Source organism: Phaethon lepturus, unplaced genomic scaffold, assembly GCF_000687285.1.
Source record: "Phaethon lepturus isolate BGI_N335 unplaced genomic scaffold, ASM68728v1 scaffold10868, whole genome shotgun sequence".
NCBI lineage: Eukaryota > Metazoa > Chordata > Aves > Phaethontiformes > Phaethontidae > Phaethon > Phaethon lepturus.
In genome coordinates, this window is record NW_010558316.1 from 341,152 (window position 1) to 368,922 (window position 27,771).

Below are 27,771 nucleotides of genomic sequence, written 5' to 3' on the forward strand. Positions count from 1 at the left end.
TTTACTTTCTCACAGCTTGATAAAGTCTTTTAATAAGTGTTGTTTGAAATCTAGCTCATGCTATATAGAATCGTAGCTGTTTTCTGAAGAAAGTTCACGGGCAAGTTTTTCCCAGCCCTCATTTATCTAGGAACTGTAAAGTTGCTAATGACCCATCAGACAAGTCTTCTTTACGCTGAAGTGACAATCAAGGCATCTCACAAAGCTACACTTGTTTAAGAACTGATTGTTTCCTACTCTTTGTAATCATGCGCACGTAGTCATTAGAATTAGTCTATACCTACTCCTTGTCCAGTTTTTGAAAAACATGAGTTAGCCGTTAACGACTACCAATTATGTTACTTTTAGAAAAGCTCATTCATGCTGATGGTATTTTCAGTTGTATATCTAACATGCACCTACTAACTACTCTAGCTGGTAATCAAAGTTAACCAACCTAATTATTTAACAGTACAACACGTTCAAATCCCATCAACTACAAAAGGTATGTTCTTTTCCCAGTCAAATACTCCCCTTCACAGATGCAACACTCCCCTTACAGTATTGGAGATCTTGGAGCTAGATGTGCAACTCCAACTAGGACTAGCTTTCACATTAATTAAGCAATAGCGAGGCTGAAGTTACAGGAAATGCTGAAACTTGAGCTCTCTGAAAAACAGACACATGCAGGCACTCATGTCCATAAACATACAAAACATTTTAAATGTGTGTCAGGCAGTCTCATGGATGTATTGCTAGTAAACATCACAGAGTATTTGTAGCACCAGACTCCAGGATGGCATTTCTTCTCCTGATTTCAGAGCAGAGCTTCATTCTGTCTTCTACAAACTCCATTCTCTCCCCTGGGATCCTGCTACCTTCAGAGTTTCCTTCCATTCAAAATTTGTGCATTTGATTATTCCTGCCTCTGTGACTATCCTTGTCAAATCTCACTTTATGGATTTCTGCCCAACTCTACAATTTAATCAAGATTTGACGGCATTTTAATCCTGCTCTACAATGTATTCCCAGTACAGCTCACCCTCTAACACACGCAGATCTGATTAGAGATCTCTCTCCGTTCCTTACACCAACTTTAAAATTAAATAGCAAGCCATACTGTACCGAGAACAGTACAACTGGTACAACTCCATTTGACACTTCCACCCAAACTGACAGAACCTGAGCCCTTACTAGTAACAGCAAAAGGTTTCTTTTCAGTGAACTGTGCAATTCGAGTTGCTCCATCTAATGCACATTCCTGTAGCTTCACTAACTTTGCTGCCTTTATCCTGCTAACTAGGTCACAGAGAGAAGACATGACGTTGGAATGACACTCATTGAACATGCTTTTGCCTAGCACTTCTCCATGTTAAACTGAAACTCACCTCCACTAGGAATTATTTGAGGAACACTTTTTGTTCCCCTTTTAATAACAAGGAATTGAGTAAGAATAAAGTCTAGGATTCAGCAACATGGGAATTTGACGCCTACCTCTTGCTTTCACCTTGAAGTCTTCTACAAAACATGAAACCAATCTCAAACTTCTCTGGCAAAACTACCTCTGTTCCTACTCCTGCTCTTGCAATCCCATTTCCACAAGGCAAAGCATTCCAGAATAGTTATAACAATTGTATTGGGTATTTAAGTCCCCAGTAAATCTCTTCTTCGGCCTGAAGAAAGGTTTTGTGTGGATAAGGCTTAGCCTGCTTCGGTACTGCACTTGCATGAACTCTTTATTATGTTGACATTTTGGAGCAGCTCACAACCAGAATTACTTACCACAGAAAACACAAATGTTACTGTACTAATTGCATTAATTCATTTAATTAAAAACCTACATTAAAAAAATAAAAAGGACAAGAATCCTTAAGGCAGAAACAGAAGGATCTCCACCTGCCTCACCACAAAGCTCGGCCCCAGTTTCAGCTTGCTACCAACTGTACTGCTCCCTGTATACTCTATGGCTTTCCTTGGTCTTTTTCCTTTGTCTTGCAACACCTTGTACCCTTCTTACCATTTATTTATGTAAAAAGCTTGCACTATCAATAGCTTTGTTTAAAATTATTAGAAAGCTCTTTGCAAAAAGAGTACATCTGCCATTTGTGGCAAGCTGGCAATGAGGTCTCCCATCCTAAGGAATTTCCTTTACGCTCATGTCTTTAAACCTCAGCAGTACGAGATAATCCTCCATCAGTCACACAAAGCAACAACTCATTATTAGAACAACTCTGCACAGGAATCTTAGAACTCATGTGGAGCAAAGTATGTTCTCATTTCTGTCTTGTCACATACTGGAGAAAAGACAAGAGATGGCAGCAGCACCATGAACCCATGGTGGTAAAGGTATAGATATAACCTAAATATATATAACCTTTACCTGGAGGTAAAGGTTTTATCTAGGGATGAAAACCAGGAACGTTCCCCTCATCTCTCCCTTATCCTCACCAACATTCATATCTGCACAAGCCTCTACTGCTGCTAGGGCCAGATATCCAGGATAATTAAAAGTAAATAAATTACTGCACTCGTAAGAAAAGAGATAGCACTGCATACCAGGCATTACTTGGCTACTCAAGTATTCTCCTGGAAGAAATTCAACGAGTTCTTCCTCAAGGAACCATCCCATTCAACATGGTTTGACAGCACCATTAAGTCCACACATTTCATAACTAAGCCGTTGAAAAGCAATGGGGAGGGAGCTGTAATTTCGTGTTATGCTCAAAAGTTAAACACAGAACAGTTTGTTAAATGGGCAGTTGCCTTGCAAATTCAGTGAAAGATGCTCCTCTTCATTGCCACCCCTTCCAACTGTAGGCATTTCATATTAGAAGCCTAAGCCTCACTTCCTATTCCTGATTAAAAAAAGTCTAGATAAGTTATTGCAGCAGCAAGGAAGCTCAGATACAGCTTCAGCAGGTGGTTTTAATTCTTCCTTCATTGTTATCTATAATGCACTTGAAAAGTCATCAAAATGAACAGTGGACACCAATTAGGAACTATTCCTCTCATTTAGCACTTCCATATGTGACTGGTAGTGTGGTATGCAGTCCAAAAATCGCTAACTTTTGTTATAAATGCAGCCCCACCCTTCCTCCACCACCTCTAACAGGAATTTCTGTAGAGAAGAGAAACAGGGTAGAGTTTTTCAGGAGACAGTTTTCCATGATTTTGGTACTAACTACATTTGCAAGATTGACAGGATAACGTGTCACATCCTCCTTTTTCCAGAGGACATCACTACACTTCATGTCAGCAGCTTCATGAACTTTCCAGTGTGCTCTGCATCAGTCCAAAGTCCTTATCCTGGACAGAATTGATGGCTTCGCCAACTCCTTCAACCTTCTGGCTATTTTCACATGAGTCTTAATAATATAGCAACACTCTGGTCTGTTTACACAAAATTGCATCCTCAGTGTCATCCCTCCTCTATTTTTAATGAACCAGAAACATCAATTCACCCCACAAAGGTTAGGAAGGCAGGTGGCAAAAACTAGCAGCCATCACAAGATGTCTCCAGATATAGATACTGGAAATCAAAGGATCCAGCCCTCTCACACAACCCAACCACCTGTGAAAGTAACAAACATGCCACATGGGATATTTCCCCAAGTTATGAACACACTCCTTAGCCATCTCATCATTATACACTTCCCAGAATTCTCCAAAAGGGCGGGAGTACATTTTGCACAACTGATATTAGGACAGCCTCTGCAGATAGATTTCCACAAAAGATCATCCTGCAATCTGTGGCTTACCAAAATAAAAGAAAAAAGCATCATGTCCATCTTGTCCATTCAGCGCCTATGAGCTGATGATTGTCCACGTCAAGGTTAGTTTAGCATGGACTAGTTATTCCAGCTGCCTGCAGTAAAAGCAGAATTGCTTCTATGTCAGAAGCATTTTTAAACCTGATGAAAGCAAGGTGATCTGTATATTTCTTAGGCAATCCTTCTGTTGCAAGATTTTGTCACAGTTTGTGGAGTTTGACAATACTAAATATATTACAAAAAACCAAAACAAATCAAAAAGTGAAAACGAACCTGAACTCCAAACCCATTGAAGGATATGGCCCTCAAGGATTTGGGCACGGGGAGGTGGGGAACAGGGAAGAGGAAGAAAGAAATGGTCAGCTGTCTTTTGAAATCCCCTTCAATTCCCAGATTTAGAAGTTTACATTGTAGATTTATTATCCCGGAGGCTGTAATAATGCAAGCGTTACATAGGGAAAAACAACTCCTTTCTAATGGCCTCAAGCAAATAAAAGGTTCATCAGTGTGAGGATGAATGGGAAACAAGTGATAACTTTGGGGGAAGACAGGAGCTCTGATAGGAACATCTACACGAGAAAGGAGCAAGCTAAAAGTATAGGGTTGAAGGAGGTAGTAAAGGATTATGAAAGGAAGACGACACTGTTGAGAGGCTGTATGGGCTTTTCAAATCCCGTACCTCTCAAGTTCTATTCCCAAGTAATTCAAGAGATTGCATGCGTGCAAGGATTTCAATATCTCACTAATCAAACACCAGAGATGTGTCTGAGAGTGCTTAAACAAATCTAATAGAAAGTACTTCTTAAAGACTGTCAGATCCACCATCAGTAACTCTTTGGTCAAGAGAAAGATACGCAGTGCCCAATATTTCCATACTTCCGTTCTCCTGGCTCATCAAATTGATCTCATCAGGAAGTCCAAACCTGCTAAGGAAAAAAAAAAAAAAACCAAACAACAAGCACCACAGATAAATATGAATTGGCAGCATTTGCCATTCAGTAACCAACTACTGAAATCAAATGTCTACCTTTTCCACCTCCCCTCAAGCTCTCTTTACAGGCTCACAGCAGAGTTTGGAGAGAGCACTGTGTCCCCTTGGCTGACCTCCTTACCAGGAACGTCCTGAGAATTTTGCTCATCTACTCCTGTGATCAGCACATTCTAACTCCCTAATGAAAGCAATTTCCTTCTGTGGACCTTTTCCTAGTTTATCTGCTTTGCCAAGTGCTTCAAGATTGCCACTCTATGTTCTTTACAGGATTATAAGGTACTCGGAACAGGATTTAATGAAACCAGCATTCCCAATGGCAGCACCAGTCAGCGACTGACAGTAATTTTGACAACAGTTGCCTCTAGTGTAGCCCAGCTCATCAGCTCTTACCTGCTCTGTCACTGAAGCACATAAAAAGAACTTCAAGAAACTTCCAACTTCAAGGCAGAACCAACCCATGCCATCTCTAACAGGCAAAAATGAAGATCCTAATTTCATAGACCATCTACTCTAGTAATTGACCATTTTTGGTCTTTCCAGCAATTCCAGGATCATGATTGCTACTTGTTTTCATACACTAAAGACAGTTGCATGGAAGAAGAAGGTGAAGCTTCTTTGGGAAGCAGTAACGCTAGCAGAGACGTTAAGAGCCATACCTTGCCACTGTCATTCATTCTGTGTAACAGCAGAACCTGCTTTGCCACAGGAGTAGGAGCTCAGAAGCTCGAGTCAGCTACCCAGGACTTCCTTCTCAACTCTAACCTTCTGCTGCACCCCACCACACGGCAGAATACATCCTTATCAATTAATTATACCAGCACCTATGGACAGGCAGAAGTTGTTAAAGAAGCCCCACGCGCTTGTCTCTCTTTGACAGTAATAGGCAGAATCCTGCCAGCATGGCGAGACAAGATCTGGGCAGTTTTGATACACACAGAGCCTCAGAGCCTGGGCCCGTGTCAGCCCCACCCAAGGTAAGGTTATGTTCACTCCCAGTTGGAAATAAAGCAAATTAATAGGAAAGCCATTAACTATAAATAGGTGGGTCTGTCACTTGTGACTTAAGAAATACACAGCTAAGCGAAACAGAAAGCATCCAATGTAATTGGGGAAGCAAACAAATAGCTTATCACAATAAAAAAAGATTCCTCTACGTACCAGAGTAATTTGATGGGAGCTAAAAAAAAAATTGGGACTATGTAACAATATGGCATACAGCTTTTCCAATTATGTTAAGATAACATCTGCAGATATTTAGCACTCCAAATATTTTGACATTAGGTGCTGAATAAAATTCTCCCTGTTCAGATTAAAAATGTCCAAAAAAAATTAAACTACTCAGATGCTGGAATGCAGTGTCAAAATCTTTGGAAATTTGACAGGGATTTTTTTTTTTTTTTTTTTTAACTTTTTTTTTTTGACTCATCGAAAGAGATGATGAACATTTAGAAATTGTTCAAGTAGTCACTGAGCTCTGATGCCAGAAAGCGCTCTCAGCAGGCTGCATATTCTTCCAACAGTGACCACACACTCCAGGAACTCCTCAGAAAATTTGATCAAGGGTGACACACGTTACGCCTGAAGCCAGAGGTTGCTCAATGGTCAGCATGGTGATGGGAGTGGATAGGAATTGGGTGACACATCATAGAGCAGTTTGGGAAACTTCTGGTGGACCTTCTGCCCTATATTGAAGGGGCCACCAGAAACACAAGCAGAAGGAGGTATAACATATGAAGGAGCAGGAGGCATATGCTGTGGAAGAAAATATCAGGGTCGATACTATCCAGCACCTGTGTACTATAGGTACATAAACATCATTACTCAGCCGCTTTCATGCTTCAGCAATTCCATCAAGGGTGATCAACATGTTTTCAGGTTTTTTTCATGAAAACTTTTTGAAGGTAGGTTTACAGAGTTAGTTACCACATTTTATTACCTACTTACTAATCAATTTACTAACTAGATAATTATTAGTAAATTCAGGTTGCACTTAATAGTCTATAACATGTATTCACATAACTCACTTATATCTAGTAACTTTGGAATGATAAGATATTTTTAGAAGCAAGTTTGCTATGTGGAACCAAGTGTTGAACTTAGAAACAAAGGTCTCAAAATGAGAGCAAAGTCACATTCCACTAAAGGAATTACTGAGCCAGTTTCTACTAGAGAACTACATACGTGCAAGGACCTGTGCTAGATCCAAACATGAAAGGAAGGTACCTCAGTCTACAAGACATTCACAGCGTAGAACTGTCCTGCTAACCAGAGAGCACCAAGATAACCACCTCTGGAAGAATTTCACTGTCCAAATGGAAGCTTTTGCTTCAATTACGACAGGAGTTAGACTCTGTCAAAGAGGGGAAAAAATCACTGTACTAGGATTTAGCACCAATGGGAACAGATACAACAATGCTTTTCTTGATCCCTACTGCTTTCTCTTACATTTTCTCAGTTTTTGAGGGCAACATGAAAAGTTCTCAGTGGCAGCAAAGAGCTCTGCTACTCACTGTATGCGATACACAGACTTAACTCTTGCTTCCAAATGGTGGCTACAAGGAAGAGGGAGAAACAAGAAGGAACTTAAGTGCTTGACAAAAGGAAAACTCATAAAAGCTCAACTCCTGAAGAGAACTACTGTGATATTATGGGAAATGTTACTCCATAATCTTCACATTGTATTTTCACATAGATTGATAGTTCTATGTTTAACAGTTCACAGGGGAGCAAACCAAGACCTGGAGCAGTGAGGTCACATCAACACCACTTTGAATATTCTTCCTTCTAGAGCACTTTAATGGGCTTTCAAAATTTCAAGTCTCTAGTTTTGATGTTCATTCTCATGGCCTCATCAAATTTTGTATCATAATTGCATTTACTAGTTTAAGATTTTCCTGGCAGTGTTCTGCATCTCTCCTCCTAAGACCAAGAAACTTAGTGAACCAACAGTAAAAAAGGAGAGGGTTTTTTCACTCTGTCATACCAAGAGGAAAGTCCTCATTTTCTTATGCCGCTTTGAAAACTGTAAACACATGGGAATCTAAGAAGTTTGAAAAAAATATCAGGATTACAAGACGCATACAATAGTTGTTAAAAGTAGATAAAAATATTCCAAGAACTGAAAGGGGGCAGATTTCTCAAATGAAGCCATTATTTGAGCAAGGCTGCTCAAATTTCCTATCCTACTTGTATTCTTAGGGAAAGGAAAAAAAAAGCAAGCTTGGAATCACAATGGCATCACTTTAGAGGTGCTGAGGTTACTCTTGGAGCTGCTTCTTGCCCAAACAGCTAAGCTGTCTACCATCAATCTGCTTCTGGGGTAAATAGAATACTGGCTTCTGTCCCAAATTCAAGCAATACAAACAAACAAGAAAGAAATCCATGTTAGATTTGTGAAGTGAAGTAAGACTTTGCCTAGCTGGAGAGCTCTAGGGCAGTGCTGAGCCCCTGAACTTGCTAGGGACACTTTTCCTCTCCCAAGAGATTGCACTTGCCTTTGAACTTTCAGCCATATAGAAAAAAGGCTGACTTGAAATGTCAGCATCATCTTGGATTCAAATCAATCAGCTTGATGCATGATTGCAATAGCTAAACCACTTCACCTCTGCACTGCTCTCGTCCATATGTTCTTTATATCAGCAGTCAGCAGACTGGGTGGCTCAGTGGATTCATTTCCTGTCCTAGGCTTGGGCTCCAGTTTAAACAAAACAAAAAAATCCTGAAACTGGAAAATAAAAGTTAGCATCTACTGACAGTTAAATTCACCAGACTTGTTTGCATCAAGTCTCTTTCGCCATCCAAGGAAGTTGCAAGAAACCCTTCAGGAAGCCCTAGTACAACTGGTGGTTTTTAACTATCTACTCAACTAGCTGGTCTAAAAAAAAAAAAAAACAACCACACAAACAAAAAAAAACACACCAAAAACCACACAACCCTTCAAATGTTGACAAACCTTTGGGTGAAGGGAGAGCAATAAAGGGAAGAGGGGAGAGTCTCAATCCGTGTCAACTTAAAAAAAAGGAAACAGATTGGAAGCAGCCATCCCCACCTCAGTAAATTAATAGCCCACTGAGTAGCTAAATCTCCACCTACTTTTAAAGCTGGGGTTCCTCCAGATGATGTTGCTCTTTATCAGCTACAATGTGAGTTAAATTCTCAAGATAATTTAAATCTAAACAGTGTGCAGCCTTCAGCATTAATGTAGGTGCCTGCCAGCTGGTGACAGTTAAGTGGTTACTTTCTCAAGCTAAACTTATTAGCTAAGGGTCAAGACGCTTTGTAATACTCAAATTGCATTTAACAGCTTGCTCTATCAGTGCGCAGTATGTTACTGTGGAAGGGGCATTTTCTCACTGAAGGTGTGTTACAGCAAGCCAGCCTCATCAGGAGTCTGTCATACTTTGGGGCTAGACATCCACAATGGACTGTTTCCTTTGCAAAAGAAAAGTTGACCTGCCATTTGTGAGATAACAAGAAAGTATGTATGTCGGAAATAGTTCTTTGACTTGGTTTCCTTGGTTCGCCCTCCCACCACCCTATCTTCCCCCATAAAATGCTAAAAGAAATAAAACTAATTTTAAAAGGACAAGGAAGGCCTCATAAAAGGACAGCTAATAAAAATAATCCATCCTCCAGATAGGCTACATTGGCTCCCCCAAAAAGGACACTGTTCCAGAACAGTCCAGAACAGCGCAGAAAAGGAGCAAGTATCAACCCTGCTGACTGGGGGTTAAAGAAGGAATCGATGGATAAGATCTAGCAAGCCTCAAGATGCAAAAAGCATCATCAGGCTGAAGAGGGGACCCTCGCAGCCATGCCCATGCACACACAACTCCCAAAACTGCTCTGTGGTTTATCAACCCATTATCTCCTGGCTTAGTCTTTCCTGCTCAGGAAAACACAACCTTACCATCCCAGGGCCCACTGGGAAAGAAAACTTTTTCTGTCAGTCTCCAGAAACAGGAGACATCTTGAAGTGGAAGCTCAGAACCACTGCAGTTGCCATTCTGCTGACAGTGGAGAACAATAGTGACTGTCAGAGAATTAGAGCATTTGCAACACAGCAAAGAGGCAAGCTAAAAATAGGGCAGGTCCACATACCTACCTCACATCAACTTCAAAAGCACCAGCTGCACATACAAGTGAAATGAAATATTGAGGTGAACTCTAATTAATACCAAAAAAAAAGATGAAAGCATTTTGAGGTTCTACCCTGCTAATTCACTGTGGCTTCATAATTGCTCTGTTTTTGTTTTGTTTCAGTTTAGTTTTCTGTTTTGTCTGCTCTTTCCAGGAAGGACCCATGCAGATGCAAGCACCCTACCCTCTCAGAGGAACAGAATTTGTAGTAGGAGAGAGTGCAGAAAGGAAAGAGTACAAAGGGCTTTATCTCAGGTTGCCTAGAAGAACTCTTACTTACAATTCCAAGTGATACTAACATTAAGGATTAACATAAGGAGCAAGTAAATATTTCAATTTTAAAATTGATGACTCTGGACAGCTTGAGGTGCTGTGCATACCACTAGGGTCAATACTGCTGCTAGAAATTAAGGGGCACAACCCTGCTGTACTAGAAAGGGGTCTTCCCCTCCACCCTCCCTCTTCTTTTAAGGATATGGGACTGTTGGTAGCACCAGATGTTTTAGTGAAGAAAAAAAAAAGGTAAAAAGAATCTCATGTATGAAAGTGAGGGCTTGCTACTGGCTTTCTGCTCACACTCCACAGACCGTATCCAAGCCCAAAAGAACAGTTCCACCTTGAAAACTGACTGCATAAAATTGTCACCTCGTTCCACAGACCTGCTCCTGTGAGATCGCTGCTGACTTTCTCAAACAAGCTTATGTTGGCTTTTTATTTCCACTGAACTCTACTGAGACAGATCTGGCACTGCGGGAGGGAACTGGATTCTCTCCTTTACACCAGCAGCACCACTAAGCTGTAATTACTCACACCTGTCCAAACCTACAGGCACGAATGGGCTGCGCACACAGGCTTCTCACGTCCCCGGTCAGATCCTCACCCAGGCTGAGCCACAGCTACTTTGGAAATAACAGTTCTGCCACAATCCTTAGCATCCCTCTCCCCTGCAGTGACAGGTAAAAATACAAGCTGCACACAGCAGCTTCTGTTTCCCAGGTTCACTTTTAGCAGCATGCTAAAACGCAAAGCTCTCTCCTGCAGACTGCAATTTAGGGTAGCTTTGTCACTTTTTAAGACTTTTCTTGAGCTTCTGGGAAGCTATTGTTTCCTCAGCAGCCTGAAGCGAGCTGCTGTCTGCACCCATCATTCTTTGTGACTGTAACGAGACAACTTCCTAGTTTGAGATTTGCCTGAATTATGCGATTAGGACCAAGATATCGCAGCACAAAGAAAACAAGGCACAGCTATAAACAGAGTCTTAGAGATGTTGGACACCCCCAATGACCCTTCACCAGCCAGCAGTGCCATTTGACCTGATGCAAATGAACAGAAAACTCAAGGCTTAATTTCTCTCCCTTTCACGAGCCACAAACACTCGTGACAGATTCAGCAGATGCCTTAGTGCCTAAACCCAAAACTTGGATAGAGAAGCAGGACTTGTTTCAAAGCCCCAGAATCAACAGGTAAAGCAGAAAACATCAGGAAGGAAAATGCAAAACATGCCCTTTTTTGTCCATCATGATGAGAAAGGGAAGAGACTTTCTTTTCTTTCAGCTCTGGAAAGAGCCCTGTGTTTTCCTCTGTGTGAAAGATCAGATGCCAAACCCAGAACTGTGTTTTCACATGCACTATGCAACTTGAACATTGCACCAATAAGCTGGGGCGGGGCTAGAAAGGGGAACCAAAAGCTGCCTTATTTAATTCAAAGCTCTCTGGGAACACAGATTTTGTGTCCAGAACTTGCAGGCATAACTCTTGGAAAGCACCCATCCAGGGACCAGCTTTCATCACCATCAGTTGCTGTAGGTGATGACCACGGGATGTGGAGAAGAGAACACACTGACATGGAGAAAGCACATTTTCTGAAGGACTGTGCAATGAGGACACCAAGCATGAGCACATCTATAAACAGGTCATCCCCAAGTACCCATTTCTTCATTTCTTTCACCCTCCTTGTTCAGGCTTCTTTGCAGGCATTCACTATGGTCTATTTCGCAAGACCACCTTTCAGAGCTTGTGTGTGAGCATTCAGATAATGATAGGGAGTTAAAAGAATAGGTGGTTTGTTCCTGTGTTTGAGAGGCAGAGCAAATTAAGGAACAATACCCAACTCAACCCAGCCAGTCCATCCACACACCCCCTTGCTGCTCTGTAAGGGCAGATGTATTGCTGTATAACTTACCCTCTTCACAGTTGCTCCCCGTGAAGCCAGGGCAGCACCTCCACTCCAGCGTGGTCACAGTTCGATAGGACATTTTGTATGTGGGCCTGATGAGAGTCCTGTAACTAACACAAACAAGAAGTCAGTGGAATGCACTTAACGTACTCAAGCGCATCATTGCTACTAATTCACAGATCCAGGCAGGAGGACGTGCTATCCCCAGAGCAGCCAGCCATCCCCAGCTGCAGAAAAAGGAGACAGACAAAGTAACAGAGCAAGGGTTTACCACAGTGCAGATCCTATTCAACAACCCTTATTTTTCTCCTTAAGCCCTCATACTCTTCAGACTCTTTCCTATACATCTTCCCCAAAGAACATCAGTCTGCTTTGTGGAGATCTCATTGCTACCAGGTTGTTACAAGTAGAAGAGGTGATGACTGTTGTCTTCCTCATTCTAGCTCCATGTGGATTTCTCTGACATCAAACAAAGGCTGGCATTAGCCTTTCCTCACTCAGTACCAATAGAGTTTCCAGAACTTTGCAAAAACGGCATAAATATCTCAGATGTCTTCCCCTCTCCCACCCCTACCACTCAGATCTGGGGTGTATCAACACATCAATGTGACAAAGTTCATTACGACACAACACTACACCAGTGATCTCCACAGAGCCTTTTTCCAGCCAGCTGACCTGTACCTCAGTTTTCCCCATCTGAAATAGGGTTAAGTTCTTCCTCACCACAGCTGAGGTTCTGCAGGACACATTTGTTAGCTCTGTGTACAGTACACAGCACCCCCAGGGTCCCCAATTCAAGCACGAGTACTGCCATGCCCCAGTGGAAACTAGAGAGTTACCTGCAGACGCAAGCAGACCTGTGCAAGGCACCAGTCATTCAGACATCAACACAAAACAGACAGTTGCATAAATGCCAGTTTTTCCTTTTAAAACAGCAGCCCTTCAAACCTGGCAAATCAGAGTTTTCCCAGCGTACAGCCAGACAAGTCACTGCTGCTATTCATGAAGCTGAAAAGCAAACACAGAAGTCATACTCTACAAGCTCACCTCGAAATTCCTACCCTTATTTAACAGCCAAAGGAATTTGGCACGCTCAGGGAGAGGCTGAAGCTTTGGGATTACAGTGTTGCAGGCTGCAGCTTTATGCTTCTCTCTCAAGGCCAGGCAGACACAAGCCCGGAGCAGCCGGGTGTACTCTGGGGAAGAGCCTCCTCCCGCAGTGCTGAGAGCCACCAGGAGACGGAGCGCTGCCCCAGCCTGCTCTGCCTGCAGCACTGCCCCGGGCACAAGGCCAAAACGGAGCTAGAAACCGCATGGATTGCATCCGAAACCTCTCCAAGGGGTAGCAGGGACAGGTGTACACCCAGGACGGCACTGCAGCGACATTGGTAGTTACTCTGAAGAGCAGTAACAAAGGCTTGCCAGGAGAGGCTGCCCATGTATGTCTTGGAAGGAAGGCAGGAGCTCAGTCATGGTTAACACAGACTTCAGGAAACCAATTTCTCAGTAAGCTGTTGCTGATTCTTTGTGCCAACTGCCAAACACAGAAACTAACTTCTCCTATAGCCACTGGAAAAGGAGGGCCGCTCAAGCTTCGAGCAGCGGCCAGCCTGCACTTGGAACGGCATCGCCCAGCGATGGGAGAGCAACGATGTCTCCCGAGAACATTACGTCCTCACCCTCTGAGCTGCCAAAAGGCACGCCAGTTACTGCTAATACTGACAACTGTGATCCAGGCACTTGTCTAACAGGGGCTGGACAGAGCCAGCTCATCCCACCTAGTTCTTTGCACTTCTGCATCCAATGGTATTCAGGAGTTTGCACTCATGAGTGAGTTTGAGGACTTGGCACCACGTTGATGTGGGTAGACCTCCAGTGCTTTCACACTGAGAGACCTAAGGCAGGAAGACTTTGTGTCTTGCTGAGGGTCTCTCAGAACAGCTCTGGCAAAGTTCAGGAACTGAACCCGACTCCTGACTCCCAGTCCTGGCGTTGGACTCGAGACATCTTTCCACACATAAGCCCCGAACCATCAGTCAGAAGTTCATGACTTTGTCACTAACACCACAGCTGGATTTGACCTTGAGATGAAAGTCTCCAGCCCTGTTACCAGTGTCCGGAGCCAGCTAGTCTCCAACCACACCGTGATTTTAAAACCATGTTTCTGCCAACACCAAGATGTTAAAGCTCTCTCAAACTTCATTATGAAGTGTGGAGAGTGGCTCAAGCCAGACTGGAATCTTGGCAGCAGTTCTGTGTCGGGGAAGTAGCTATAGTTTAATCCTCAAACGAGCAAGGACTTCTCAGGGCATGACAAACATGGAGCTCAGCTGTCACAGCCTACCACCCACCCTGAATTTCCTGGAAGTCTCCTGACGTTTGCAGCTCTGTTCAGCATTGTGCAGTCAGGCATGCGAAGTGGACCCAGCTTGCTAGCTCCAATTTGCTCTAAAGTCGCACTGTTCTTCATAGCATCATTTTTCCTCAACCATGTGACATGGTATTAAGGTCTGTTGTTACATATATCATCACATCGTATCACGCAGATTTCTGACTGCTGTTCCAGGAGGGGAACAAAGAAAACTCCTTTAGCAAAGCATCACCACTGTCTGATACCTGAAATGTTGCAATTGAAGGAGAGGAAAAACATGGAAGAAGGAGAGGAAAAGAACATACCTGATAAAGATCAGAAGCCTCAGAATGAAAATGTGTGGAAAACAGGCAGAAAAAGGGATTGGGGCAGAATAGGAAAGCCTTTCCCTTGGATATCACCCAAGCCACAAACACTAGCATAGAAATCTGCAAAACCACAGTAAAAGAAGAGGTTAGGGTAAGCCACAACCTGCACCTCTACCTCTGTGCTTCCCAGACAGCCAAAGGATGGGCTCAGCATACACAGTCCCCTTCAGCAGGCGGCTTTCAAACACTTCACAGAAAAGCAAACTACCAGGACCTACAGCAAGAGATAGGCATCATTTACCAACACATTTGCCGAGTCTCACAGCAAGGTCCCAGGGAATGGGGCAACATAGCGGGAAGAACCCAGAAAACTCAGCTAGTGGCCACTGCTGTTACTAGATCAGATCAAACACCCAGCTGTCCTCGGAGACTGCCTGATCAGTGTCAGACAAGCTACAGGAGCCCATCCGCATGCAATCATCATTTGGGAAACAAGAGTCTCTTGCTTACGTCTCTCTGACCACGCAGAAAGTGGTGATTTGGGGAGGGAGCACAAGATGACTAATTAACTGATTTGGGGGTATGAAGCTAGAAATACTGAAGAGGTCAGGACACATTGAGGGATGGCAGCCAACAAGTCTCATGCCTCAGCACACAGGGATATGTTCCCCTTGCTCTCAAGGAAGTGTCACTGAACACAACAGCCAGGCATGACACAAGAAAAGGAAAGCGTGTCACATTCTTGGATCAGAGCCTCAAAAATCAGGTCAAAGAGAAAGGCATGATCTCTGCCATGACCCAAGCAAGACAGCCTGTCACACACAGGAAATACCTTCCCCCCTTTACGGATTTCCCCTGCCCTTTGACACTTACAAACAAAGCTGTTTGTACATGAAGACCACATGAGAGGGAAGGCGTGAAACTCATTTCCACCTCACAAGAGATGGTTTTTTTAGTGTGATTCATTCAGCAACTGCAGTTTATGCCTGAGGAGACCTTGGTGACCTTCAGAGGCTTCTATTCATTTTTATTAAAGTTTCAGGTTGAAAGTTTCAACATCGCTTACTGGTAGGTTTTAGGATAACAAGAGGAATGAACTTGCCTTTTTGACTAGCAAAGAATCTGGAAAACAAGCTTTCTTTTACCTACTAGTCTCATGGCAATGAAGTCATATATCAACCGAGTGGGCCCAACCCTGTACATTAACTGGCGCATTGTCTTTTGAACATGGACAATCCATCTTATAAATAGAAGTGCTACCTCTGCATTAAAAGAGGATCAAAACAAGGTTTGTGATAGTTACTCTAATTTTTTGTACCCATGGCCTGATTTACAGACATACCAAGAATCTAAAATTCCCTATAGAAAAATCTGTGTTCTGAAATCAGAGTTCAAATATGTCAGGTTAAGTAACCTAATCTTTAAGTACTTGGCTGCCCTGGAAAGAGGGAAGGTTGGAAAGAATTGGACAAGCACTGACATAGAAAAGAATATCCTACGGGTGTACTCAGAGAGGCTATTTCTCAGAGAAGCCATCAGTAACATATTTGGTTCCTAATGCCACCATCCCCACTCCAGACAAACCATCATAACTATCCTTTTAAAGCCTACCAAACACTGATTACACCAGGTAGCTTCTCTATGGAATACAGACAAGATAATGTCACCTCAAACCAGTGCCACAGCTGACGAAGGGACAAGAAGTACCTTTGCCATCATGTCTGTACTCACAAGCATGGCAGAGACCATCACCCTGTGAATCAGACCTGTGCTCTTTTTCTTCCCACTGCCCCAGCTCTTCCAGCTTCCCTAGCACAAAGGCAGTAGTTCCCCAGGGATGAACGTAACCAGAGGAGTTTCAAATATGCTCCTGCAGACACTGGACAAAAAACAAAACCTGCAGCTGCAGGAGTGTAAGAGGCCATTGTACATGTCCTGCCTTTGCAGAGGAGGAAGAAGACTTTGTTTAACTCTGAGTGTGTCTGGTTTGCACAACTTATCAAGAGCCTAACACCCAGAAAACAGAAACTTATACACCTCCCATCCCAAGTTGTACAGAGCAATATTTTACAGTCTCTCAGTCCCAAGAAAAAAAGACAAAGAACACAGAGACAGATGTTTCCATGCCACCAGAGTAAGCACCAGCTCCTGCCTTTATTAATACTTAGATCTCAGTGCTACTGCAGAGCAGCACTGCACTTCTCTACCAGCAAGGAGGAAGAGTGCCCAGACAGCATGTCTCGGCAAGATCAAAAGGCCTTCAATTAGCCACCTAAGGACGCCTGTGCACAATCTACAAAGCAGATGGCCCTCCACCTATGCTCAGCCAGCAGCACACAGGTCCCCTTCTGAAAGCACACCCATCCACATCGTTCCCAAACCTGAGAACACACCTGTGGGCTACAGGTCTAATCCCTTACACACCCAGAGCCTCTATCTGTCCTGTTTGCAGGGGCACAGTTCATCCCGTATGTGCATGGGACACCAGGCATCTTTTTCCAAGCGCATGACTCTACATCTTGGGGAGAAATAAGGGAATACATAAAAGAGTTCGTGTGTAACAGGACTTCAGATAGCAATCCTAATGCACTGGAATAAGCTCTGGGATCTATTATTCAATTGAGTGGAAAGAGAGAGAAGGGTTTCCCTGTGGCATTGCTACTTCTGAAACTGAGGAGAAACATCAGCTACAGGCCAATCTCTTGGGTGACAAATCCCCAACTTCTTACTGACCCTGTAGCAACAGAATCTTCAAAAGCAGAGAAGACCAAAATGGATGAGCCTGCAGAATTCCCTCCTGTTATTCCTACCTTGTAAAAACGCTCCACAAACAGAAACGTGCTCAGTTTAAACGAAACAGCAAAAAAAGAAAATCCAACAATCAAACACACCAAACAGCAAGATGTGCAGCCTGCTTACGTTAAAATTGTCATTAAAAGCACAAAGCATTTGTGATAAGCCAAACAGGCTAGAATACCAAAAGGAAAAAAGATGCAGTGACTAGCAGTTGGAAAGGGCATCACAGCCCAGATTTGCTGTGTTGCAAGAGTGCTCTGCCCTTCCATCTCTCTCACCTTTGAGTGATATTTGAAGCTGACAGATGAGCAGCTTCATGGGTGGGGTTTCAATGGCTCTTGCTAAAGTACAGAGGCCAGGTAAGCCCATGCCTGTACAAGCCAGCTATGGGTTTCCAGGGGAATCTCCAGATTCTCTGAAGCCAGAAAGTGCTGCAGAGACAGCATGCTCAAAGGCTAGAGTGACACAGTTACATGACCACTGAGTACAGCAAAAAAAAAGCTGGATAAAAACCTCACAAAACTTTGATGGGAACATTCATTTTTCTAGAATGAAATAAGTAGAAGAGGAGTCAGAATATCCTGCCACAATTGGAAGCGGCATGCTTCCAGAGACGAGATAGGGATTTTCACAGCAACAATAGTTTGAAGCATAAAGCGTTTGTCTTCTGAAGACTGTAACAGCGCATGATCTGCCAGGCTGTTCATCACATTCATTTACCTCCTGGGATATAGATTTACTGACCACAAGTCATACACAAATACCCTAATCAAAATTAGGCTGATTTCAGCCAATTAGCGTATAGCAGGATGTTGTCCTATATTCAAAGTCATAAAACACAGTCAGACAAAAGTTGTATTGTTTTCATCTTAGAGGTGAGGTGGCATCGCTTGACCAAAGGCACAGGAAGTCATGAAAGCTCCAGCAACTGAATGCAGGTCTTAAATCCTTGCCTGGCCTGTGAGACCACCCTCCTCTGTGAGCCTCAAGGAGCTTAGTGTCCTAAGCATGTTAGGATCATGCATTAGCCTGCAGCTGCTGCAGCAAAAGGATTGCTCGGGAGAAGGGTTACAATTCAGATGCCTGGGTTTAACGGGAGCTGGGTGCAACCATCCAGGCAGCAGACACACAGAGATTAAGTTGCCTTTGAAACACCAAGCTAGAGACTTTATCCCTTCCTTCAGACAGATAAATGGCATGCAATTTTTGTAAGTACACTAGGAGCTTCAGCCAGACTGCTGGAAAGCTGCCCATTCACTTCGTACCGTGACAAAGCAAAGGCATATCCTATGGCACGCAGAAGCTGAAGCCTTCACTTCACAAATGGAGAGAGTTCAAGAACAGATCTGCTGAGGGAAAGTCTCCAGCCAAGACTGCTCCAAAGCAACTCAGCACCCAGGCTAAATAGAGTCTGGGGTGGAGGGCAAGAACAGAGCAGCTCATCCCAGCCCAGCCAAGATGACAACACGCCTGCAAAAGAAGTACAGCTGCCAGCTTCCCAAGAGCAAGTGAACAGACAGTAAGGACGTCACACAACTGAAGCTGCTAAGCTGGGGAACTCACAGATACTCCTCTGTCAAAGGCTTGACCCTGAGCTACAGTTTGTGCAATAAGGGAAAGAAACATAACACCAATGAATGGGAGACAGGAAATGGATTAAATCCTTGTCTGGCCACACTGATGTCTGCTTGTAAGCAGTCTCTCTAACAGAGAGCCCCTCTCAGCTGTCACCATGAGGTTGAGAGATGCCTTTTTCTGGCTGGCGTCCCTTTTGCTAGTGAGCAGCCTGATAACGGGCGCTGGCAGAATGAAAGGTCTCCCAGATCTGGTTGACTCCCTGTAAACAAGGGGATGAAAACAGTTTGCTTCAAGTTGCAGCTGGGAAAAATACTATAAAACCAAAATAATGCCAAGGGCTTACTGACATTTTGCACGGCTTACAGTCAAGCGTAACACCATATGAATCTGGCTGTGCCCCCCGCTTCAAGCTCAGGCACCAGAAATCGCACTAGAGAAGAATAGGAGAAGGCCCGAATATCTTTTAAGATTGTCGTTTTGGCAAAAGGAAAGCAGATATATCTATATTACCTGAACAATCACAGGGATATAGAGAGCATAAACATTTCTAGCCACTATCAAACCTGGAGTAAGTCCAATGTCCCCAGAAGCTAGACTTTCAGAAAACTTGAAGAGACAGAAGTGCCGGTACAGAGAAGGTAAGGAAGAAACAGATACTATGTTGTTTGGAAATGAAGCATTTGCCCTGTGAAGCATTCTTGCTGGACATGTCATGTAGAGCAGCTGAAGTCAAGCAGGCAATCATTAAAGGCCATAGACAAAATAGAGAAGCTCCTTCATATTACAGGAACACACTCAAGGACTGATGACCTAGAGAAGATGTTTAGTGACACAGGGGATTCTCTGCTTCCCCTTTCAGAAAGATGGTTTAATCGCTCTCCTGTATTTTGCAAAGCATTGGGACAGGACACGACCAGATTTGATACTAGTCATACTGCTTTTCCCTGTTGAAGATATCTACTGAAGATATCCTTACTTAGGATACCCCCAAGAGAGGAATCCCTTGATGTCGCAGGGTATCAGGGCTTGCAGCATTTCTGGACTTCAATCCTGCAGTCGCAGGATTAGAGGAAACATAGATAGAGATTAGCGAGGGCCATGGTGGCAAAGTGGCAATCCCATGGGCTCAAGTTCTGCCATGCCACATCCATCATTCTCTTTTTGGGAGAGTTAGTTTGAAACACAAAAGAGGCAACATCTACCCTAACCACAGAGCGGTTGTCTTCACCCTGCACCACAGACAGCGTGCTCATCACAAGAAAACAGAGATTCCCAAGTAAACCAGGACAGCTCCCAGGCAAACAGCAGTGTCATCCAAAGCTTTCAGACATGGTAAGATTACTTTTTCAAACAAAAAACCCAGCTGAAACCCCAAAAGTTAAGGGTGGAGGAGAAGGGGAAAATAAAAGTAGAGCACCTGAGTTTTCTGCTCTGTTCATCTTTTGTAGGAATTTTCAGAGACCTGTTGGACCTTGTGCAGCATGGTGGCTAGTATAAGCTTACAAGCCCCTTCAAAGACAGTTCCTTAGCAGAAAAATAGGCAAAATGAGTATAACTTGCAAGGAACTGCACTAGCAAGTGAGGTGCTGAAGAGAAGAGGGGCTCAACTGCCCTGTGACTTTGGAGACTGTCTCTCTCATTGCTGTCTTTGGGAGTTTTCATCTGAAAACAGGATTAGGGGAGAGACTGGTGTTTCCTAAAGAGTCAATATTAATTTTGGTGAAAGAAGAGGATAAACATCATTAAAAAAAAATTTTTTTAAAACCTCAGCTTGACTCCAAGATAAGAGAAAGCCAATTATTCACACATACCTAGGTGCTGGCAATGTGACATTGCTAGGCTTCCACAAAGGCCCAAGAAATAAGACTTCAATCATACAACATGACTCAGGGCTACCAAATGTTGCCCACAGTAGTTATGTATCACAAGATCCATAATTTTCAGTGGCTGTTTCTTGTTCTGTTATCAGAAGTCAGATGCACTGCTGAAAACAAGCAACCACTTGTAAAAGATGTCTGGGATGGGGGTAACATCCCACAACCCACTCAACTCTCAGGACCTCAGTGGCTTTGATTTCACTCCTACTTGTTCTTGGGGCTCTCCTGTTTGTACAGTGGCAGCACAGGAAATGATCAGGAACGAGCACATGCCGCTCCTGCTTTACATTTGTCAATAACTGGGGGGTAATCCAGCATTTGTCAGCAGCTTTCTGGAGGTCCTTGGGAAAGAGAGGTTCAGGATCTTTCTCTACTTCATTCAAGAATGTCCCACGATGCACGATTAGAGGACAGACAGTATAGTCATTTCTTTAGAAGGGTCACATTCGCTTCATTTGTGCTTCCTCCCAATTGCATTGGTATCCTCCCATCTTTTCTGGTAGGTTTCTTCATGGTGATCATCTTCCAGAAACACAGCTCCTGTCAGCTGAGCTTTCACCAGCTGAGATCTTAAATATCAATAACCCCAGCTGCTTTCCATGATATTTTCACATAGCAAGAAAAATTGAGAAGCCTGCTGCCATTCTGCATTGTCTCCAAACAATTGGACTCGTCAGGCAAATGAACCGAACTACATTTGAAACTGAAAACGTTCCATCAATAACAATGTCACAACAGCACACACTACTCCTAAAGTCTCTGGGTTAACAGTGTAAGAATCAATGTATATGAGTAACTGCAGGAGCCCACAAAAAGGATTTTTACTAGTAACATGATCAATTGTTTGGTACTTACAAAACTACAGTTCTGTTAACAAGGAAAAATAAGCAAGATTTTTGGCAAGTTTAGGAGACAAGGTGAAAGCTCACAAGTTTGTAACGACAATTATGTGTGTAAAAAGTCTGGGAAATTAAAAAGCTTCAACAGAAGTTTGGCCACGGCAGCATAAAATATTAAGTGTTTCAACCACAGCCTTGCATAAAACAAGACCAAAGAGACACCAAAGCAGATATATTACAAGTGAAAAAACTTAGACTGACCAGTGGCCAAGTAGAAACTGGAGAACCAACTGTGGTAACTGCCACATGGAAAATGTGAATTCCAGATGAAGAGTCCCAAGAACAGATTGGGAAGGTGGATCTCTGGGTATTTCAACCACATTCTGGCCAGGTTATCAACTACAAGAGGACCTCAATCAGTGCCCTGTGGGTGAACTGGTAACAATAGCAATAAAATGACTAAGCTTTGTGAGCTAAACTATGGGTTTGTCTACACAGGAAATTGTTATAGAAGCTAGGTGTAAATTTAGAGCATAATGGCATTTTTGCACCAATTCCCAGATGGGTGGGTAACACTGTCCTGCTCTGAGAATGTCTTTCAGAGAAGGCAAAGCTCAGCAATACAAAGACACTTTGCGTACTGAAAGGTGGTAGCTGGAGATAGCTATTGTTGGGTTTTTTTCTTAAATGTAGGTGGGTCCCAAGACTGTAAGTGATTGAAAGGCAAAGCAGGCTAACAGCAGACTCGCAAGTTTTTGACAAGCCACTGTCTCTAAGCTTAGTTTCTCATCTGGGGAGAGGGAACATTGTGCTTTCATGCATGTCTCTAAAGGATATTGAGCTGCAAGAGTAAGAGGTGCTGTGAGGAAATTCCACTCTGAAAGGTACAGGGCACATTACCTTTGTCCATCAGCTGCAAGGAATTTGATCAAAGCTTTCCAGTGTATGTGATCACTATTCCCATTAAAGACCCGAGCATGAGGACTCAATACCAATAAGCCCCATAGTACCATTGGTCAAGCGTCTCTGCTAACCCTGTTCAGTCACACTCCACAAGGTTGGACTTTACATGTATTTAACTTCATGCCTGACTAGCAGCAGCCTCCTGTGTGGAAAAGTATAAACTCGCATTATCCAAGCTAGACTGACCCATTGATCTCAACCCTCTATGCAGTACCTAAAAGTAACCAGAAAAAAAAAGTTTAACAAGAAATGAAGGAAAATATGGGCACCATGAGACATGAAGGTTTTTACCTCACTAAGTTGGCACAAGGTCCTGGCCACCGGCAGCTCTGATAAACTCGCTGGATCACCGTTTCTGACCCATTCTGCACTTGGCAGGAAACTGTCCGTGTAACCGTATAGTGACACCAATGCCTGCAGAGAAAAGGACACTGTTAGCTCCAGTAAGACAGCAAGCTGAACCAACACATATCAGACTGCAGTAAAAACAGGCAAAGTACGTGGGGGTAGGGTTGCTTCTTCAGCCAGCCATAGCTAACCTAACTTGCAGTCTTCATTTCTCACCCCACCCTCTCCTCCCAATAGCTGCAGAAAGATTCCCTGCTTCTGCCAACCTGAACCACAAGAGATCCAGTAACGCCTCTTGCTTGGTCCTCAGAGGCTGGAATTTTATAGTACGTAATTTACTTCTGTTAGTTATCATAAACAATAGGACTTCAGGGAAAAAAAAAAGGGGGGGGAAAATGGTTCCAAATCTCCTGATAGTCAGTTCCCATTGTACTGGTCTTAATTTCATCCTGCTCGTTATGGTATCGTTCCCCAGCCTCCTACCATTCTGAACATCTGAGTTGGAAAATTCCGCTTTTTGGTGTGGTGGAACTCATTGTCAGCAGGGCTTTAAACAAGCTGGGTGCCGAAGAAGTCTTATTGCTGTCCCGGTGAGGTTACAGTCTAAAAATGGGCAAAAGTAAATGCAGGGGAGGGAGGGACTAGTGTCTTATGCTGTCTCCTAAGAAAACAAGAGTGAGAGACACCTCCTCACCATAAAGCATATGAGAAGGCAGGAACTGCAATGTCAACCCTGGGAACAGACACCCACAGACCCCTTCCACCTTCTCTGAAAACTATGTTTTTAGGTTCCAGTATCATGCTTGTGGCAGGGAAGAAAGGATGCTGTTATTTTCCCCTTGCAAGCATCATTCATATTTGCCAAATACTGGTTCACAGATTTGCTTTTGTCCCTTAGCGTAGTTAACAGGTTTGAGAGCTGCTTTCCTACTGATTAGGGATCAGAACTGGGGTCACTAATGGGACATGGAAATACCAGCTTGTGCTCCAAAACACATAAAGCACTTGTGTAAGCATTCCCTGCACGTGCAGAGGGGTCCTGCTCCTCATCCATCCAGAGTCCCCAGTACAGTTGATTTCTTCTCCAGTATCACAGTGGCTCCCCAACCTCACATACCAAAAATCAAATTACTTTCACAGTGTAAACAGGCACCTGCACATCCCCTCCTCCTTCCCTAACCCACCTACCCCCATGGCAGTTTAATTTTTCCAGTATTTGCCATTTACAGTATTTGTTGCTTTTTGTTTCCTTTTTGGATTCCCCTCCTATCTCTGCAGGAGGCTCCTTGCTCTCTGGATAACTCTCATTTCCATGAATAGGAGGTACGTGTGCCAGCAGCTGAGCTGAGCCCTGCAGACCACAATGGGCAAGCTGGGGCCAGCAGGCTGCTCACCGAACCTTTGGCTACGGCCAGACGGGCGAGCTGAGGTACCCAGAGAGAAGGTGGCTTTCTACCCAGTACCTTTGGGCCCCGTCAGCTGTGCCACAGCAGAGCCGTGCAGCTTTCCCTGCCGACGCTGCTCCTGCTCGCTGTAAACCTGCTTGCGATTCGTCATCGGGAAGCGTGGACTACAGTCACATCTCAGGTGACCCTCAGGCTGGTGGGGAGGTCTTACAGAACCACTTCACTCAGATTTATTGAGGATCTGTGGTGTAGGGATCAGACACCCTCGTACCCAAATGCCTCTAACATCTACATCACAGAGCCAAAGGGCAAAAGGCGGGGGGGGGAAGAGGAGATAAGATTAATGAAGGTTCAGATAACCTGATGACAGCAGAGCCTTTAACAGACTTAACACAACTTCTGCACAAAGTTTAGGGAGCAAAACCAGAAGAAACAAAGACAGGAGCTAAAGACCAGAAACGTGATAATTCAAAGTAAAGTTTTCTTTCTAATTTCACATGCACACATGGCGCAGTCAGCCATTTCATCTCTCCAAGCCTTAGCCACGGCGTTTGTTCAGATGGGTATTGCTGGATAAGATCTCCTCATGCCATGGGAACAGCCAGTTGAGCATGGAAAGAAAAGCAGCCAGGAGAAAGGGCACGTATGAGAGCGCTTAGGGAAACCACAGCTCTGTATGATTTACCTTGAGCATGTTTTTAGCACAGTGCTTACAGCCATCAGAAGGACAATACAATACTTCTGCACAAGCCTCAGGGCAGAAGCATTTCATGTCAGGCAAAACAAACTGCACATATACAGAAACTGACAGGATAATGGCAGAAGCGTATGTCCTAAAACTATGAAAAACAAACAAAACTTCTCATTAATATACAATGAGGAAAGGAGTTGGTCCCACCACAGGAGTGGAATGAAGTGGTAGTATTCACACTAGCAACATGTAACAGAGCATGAAGGGACATGGATACTAACAAATCCAGAATAAAGTTACTCAACATTTTAAACCAGAGCATATTATCAAGGACTCGAGTGTCTCCCCTCATGTTAAGACCATTCTGCTAGCTTGTCAATGAAATCCAAATAACAGTTAGAGCACAGAATGTGTAAATAAATATTTGATTTATGTAGCTTGCATACATGTCTTTCTGGCCTTCTCCCATCACAGCCATCTGGGATGAAGTACTGTCTCCATGGTGTGGAGCGGGATTACCCCACACTGATTCTTCCACCCTAATACTGATTTTGGTGGGCTTCTGAGACAACCTGTCTCGCTTTCTTGGGTATGTACAAAGCACTTCTGTTTCAAATTAAAAAAAAAAAAAATTCAATGTACTCCAAGAAAAATCTTCCATACCTGATGCTGAAACTAGAGAGCTTCATATTGCTGAAGGCAAATGAGGTGGGAAGGTGAACAAAGACGAACACCACCACACACCCCAGGACAATGCAGAAGAGAAAGGCAGGTGTTGGAGGCAGACCGTGCACATGCTAAAGGGAATCTGGCAGCCTATCTGTTCTGGTTAAAATACAATGGCAGCACCACATTGCAAATCAAGCCCTCATTCTCTTTAGTTTTCCCTTGCATAGACCCAAATTTAACGTAGTCTTGCTCTTTAAGGATTATTTTTAACCAGCTTGGGAGTCTAGCACTACATTTGTGGATCTGGAGATAAACAGGTGGCACTGTGCTGGCTGCCTGTCAAAAACTGCAAGAAAGGTTGATCGTTTTAAGCTACCTACAAACCCGATTTTCCCAGGGCTCTAGTTCAGTGGGTGCTGCCGGCATGCACACAGATTTTCTTTCCAAGCGAGTCCAAAACTGCTGCTGTTCAAGTAGGTCTCCACCTTTGCTCTGCCTGATACTTGGAATAAGCTGTTCGGCTACACGTATCCCCTCACAAGTCCAAGGAATTTGGCAGTTCAGTTGTCATTTCTGCCTTGGAAAAGCCTTTTTTTTTTTTTTTAAAGTGAAACATGCTGGACCAGTCCTTGTTACAATCTAGTATCAGAGCCTTAGGCAGCGGCTGGAGGTAAAGGCTGCTCCCGCACTGCAGTGCACATTGGTGGGAGGAGAAACCCAACACTTTCTCAGGTCCATTTCTTCAAATGACCTGCTCAGGGACCTGTTATAAAAGGAAGCAATCATTGCAGGAAGTGAGAAGCTTCCCTGAGGCTCTCCACGCATGGCTTTCCTTGCCTGAAGCCACCACCTGGGTTTGCCAGGTTGAACAAGACCGATAGCCCGTGGCAAAACAACAGATGCTTTGCTCAAATCTAAGGGGCAACCTTCCACCTTCCTCAGCAGGAGCACTGAGAGTGCAGTGACAGTGATAAAGTATCACACCACTTGTCACCTTAGCACTCTCAGTCTTCTCTACAGCAGAACCACCACACCATGGATCACAAGGGAAAAAAAAAAAAAAGTCAGACCCCAAAGATACTCAGATAATCCAACATGGACACAGATTTCTCCAACTTCTCTCTTTACCAACAAAAGGAAGAGCTTGGTTACAAAGGTACCCACCCAGGAGTGAAAGGTACACTCCTATTTGCAAAACATCACACTCTTGGCTTCCCATAAACAGTATAATTTCTGTACAGATGCAACTTTTAGGTGTTTGTTTTTTACTGCGGCATAGAAGCAGGTGAGACAAAAGCAGGAACGTAGCTCATTGTAAGATGCATTAGGACATACAAGTTGGGACTCACTGTAGATACAATAGAACAGTGACAGACAAAACCACCCCAAAGATTTCTTTTTGCAAGCCAAAAGTCAGCAAGAACAGTCTCCAGAATGCAAGCAGCCTTCAAAGTGACAGAAGGCCCCATCATAGCTTACAGGGATTACAAATGACCCTTTATATTATATACAGATACTAGCAAGAAAAGTTTAGGACTTTTACTGGTGTGTATCCGGGATGCTAGAGAATATATTGCTGCTTATTCAGAAAGAATATTCCAATCAAGCAAACAAAATAATCTAAATAGCAGCTCCTTTAGGGCTGGGTCTGTCAGATCTCATGCATGCTCATCACCAGCATATTTAGCACGATGCCCTGCAGCATCTTGTGGAATTGGTCTTCCACTGCTTTGCTTAGAGAAGCAAAGAGACTTGCTCCATTCTAAAGAGACACCCGCCTCTCCCACCCTATTTAATTCTTGGAAGACTTTGATGGACAACTGAGAATCTGCAGACCATGGCCTGCAAGCTACTGTTTTAGACCATTTCA

At 43.6% G+C, this 27,771-nt stretch overlaps 1 protein-coding gene across 1 annotated transcript in view; it reads right to left on the minus strand.

The window, feature by feature from the left end:
- The window catches only part of LOC104625409 (collagen alpha-1(XXVI) chain-like), a 150,212-nt gene extending 125,520 nt beyond the window's left edge, over positions 1-24,692 (minus strand). Inside the window, exons 1-3 of the mRNA XM_010293027.1 lie at positions 24,592-24,692; positions 23,079-23,201; positions 12,062-12,165 (exon numbers count right to left, since the gene is read on the minus strand). Of these exons, the coding sequence (XP_010291329.1) occupies positions 12,062-12,165; positions 23,079-23,201; positions 24,592-24,692 (328 nt within the window). The remainder of the gene's footprint in view (positions 1-12,061; positions 12,166-23,078; positions 23,202-24,591) is intronic.
- Between the last annotated feature and the right edge of the window lie 3,079 nt (positions 24,693-27,771).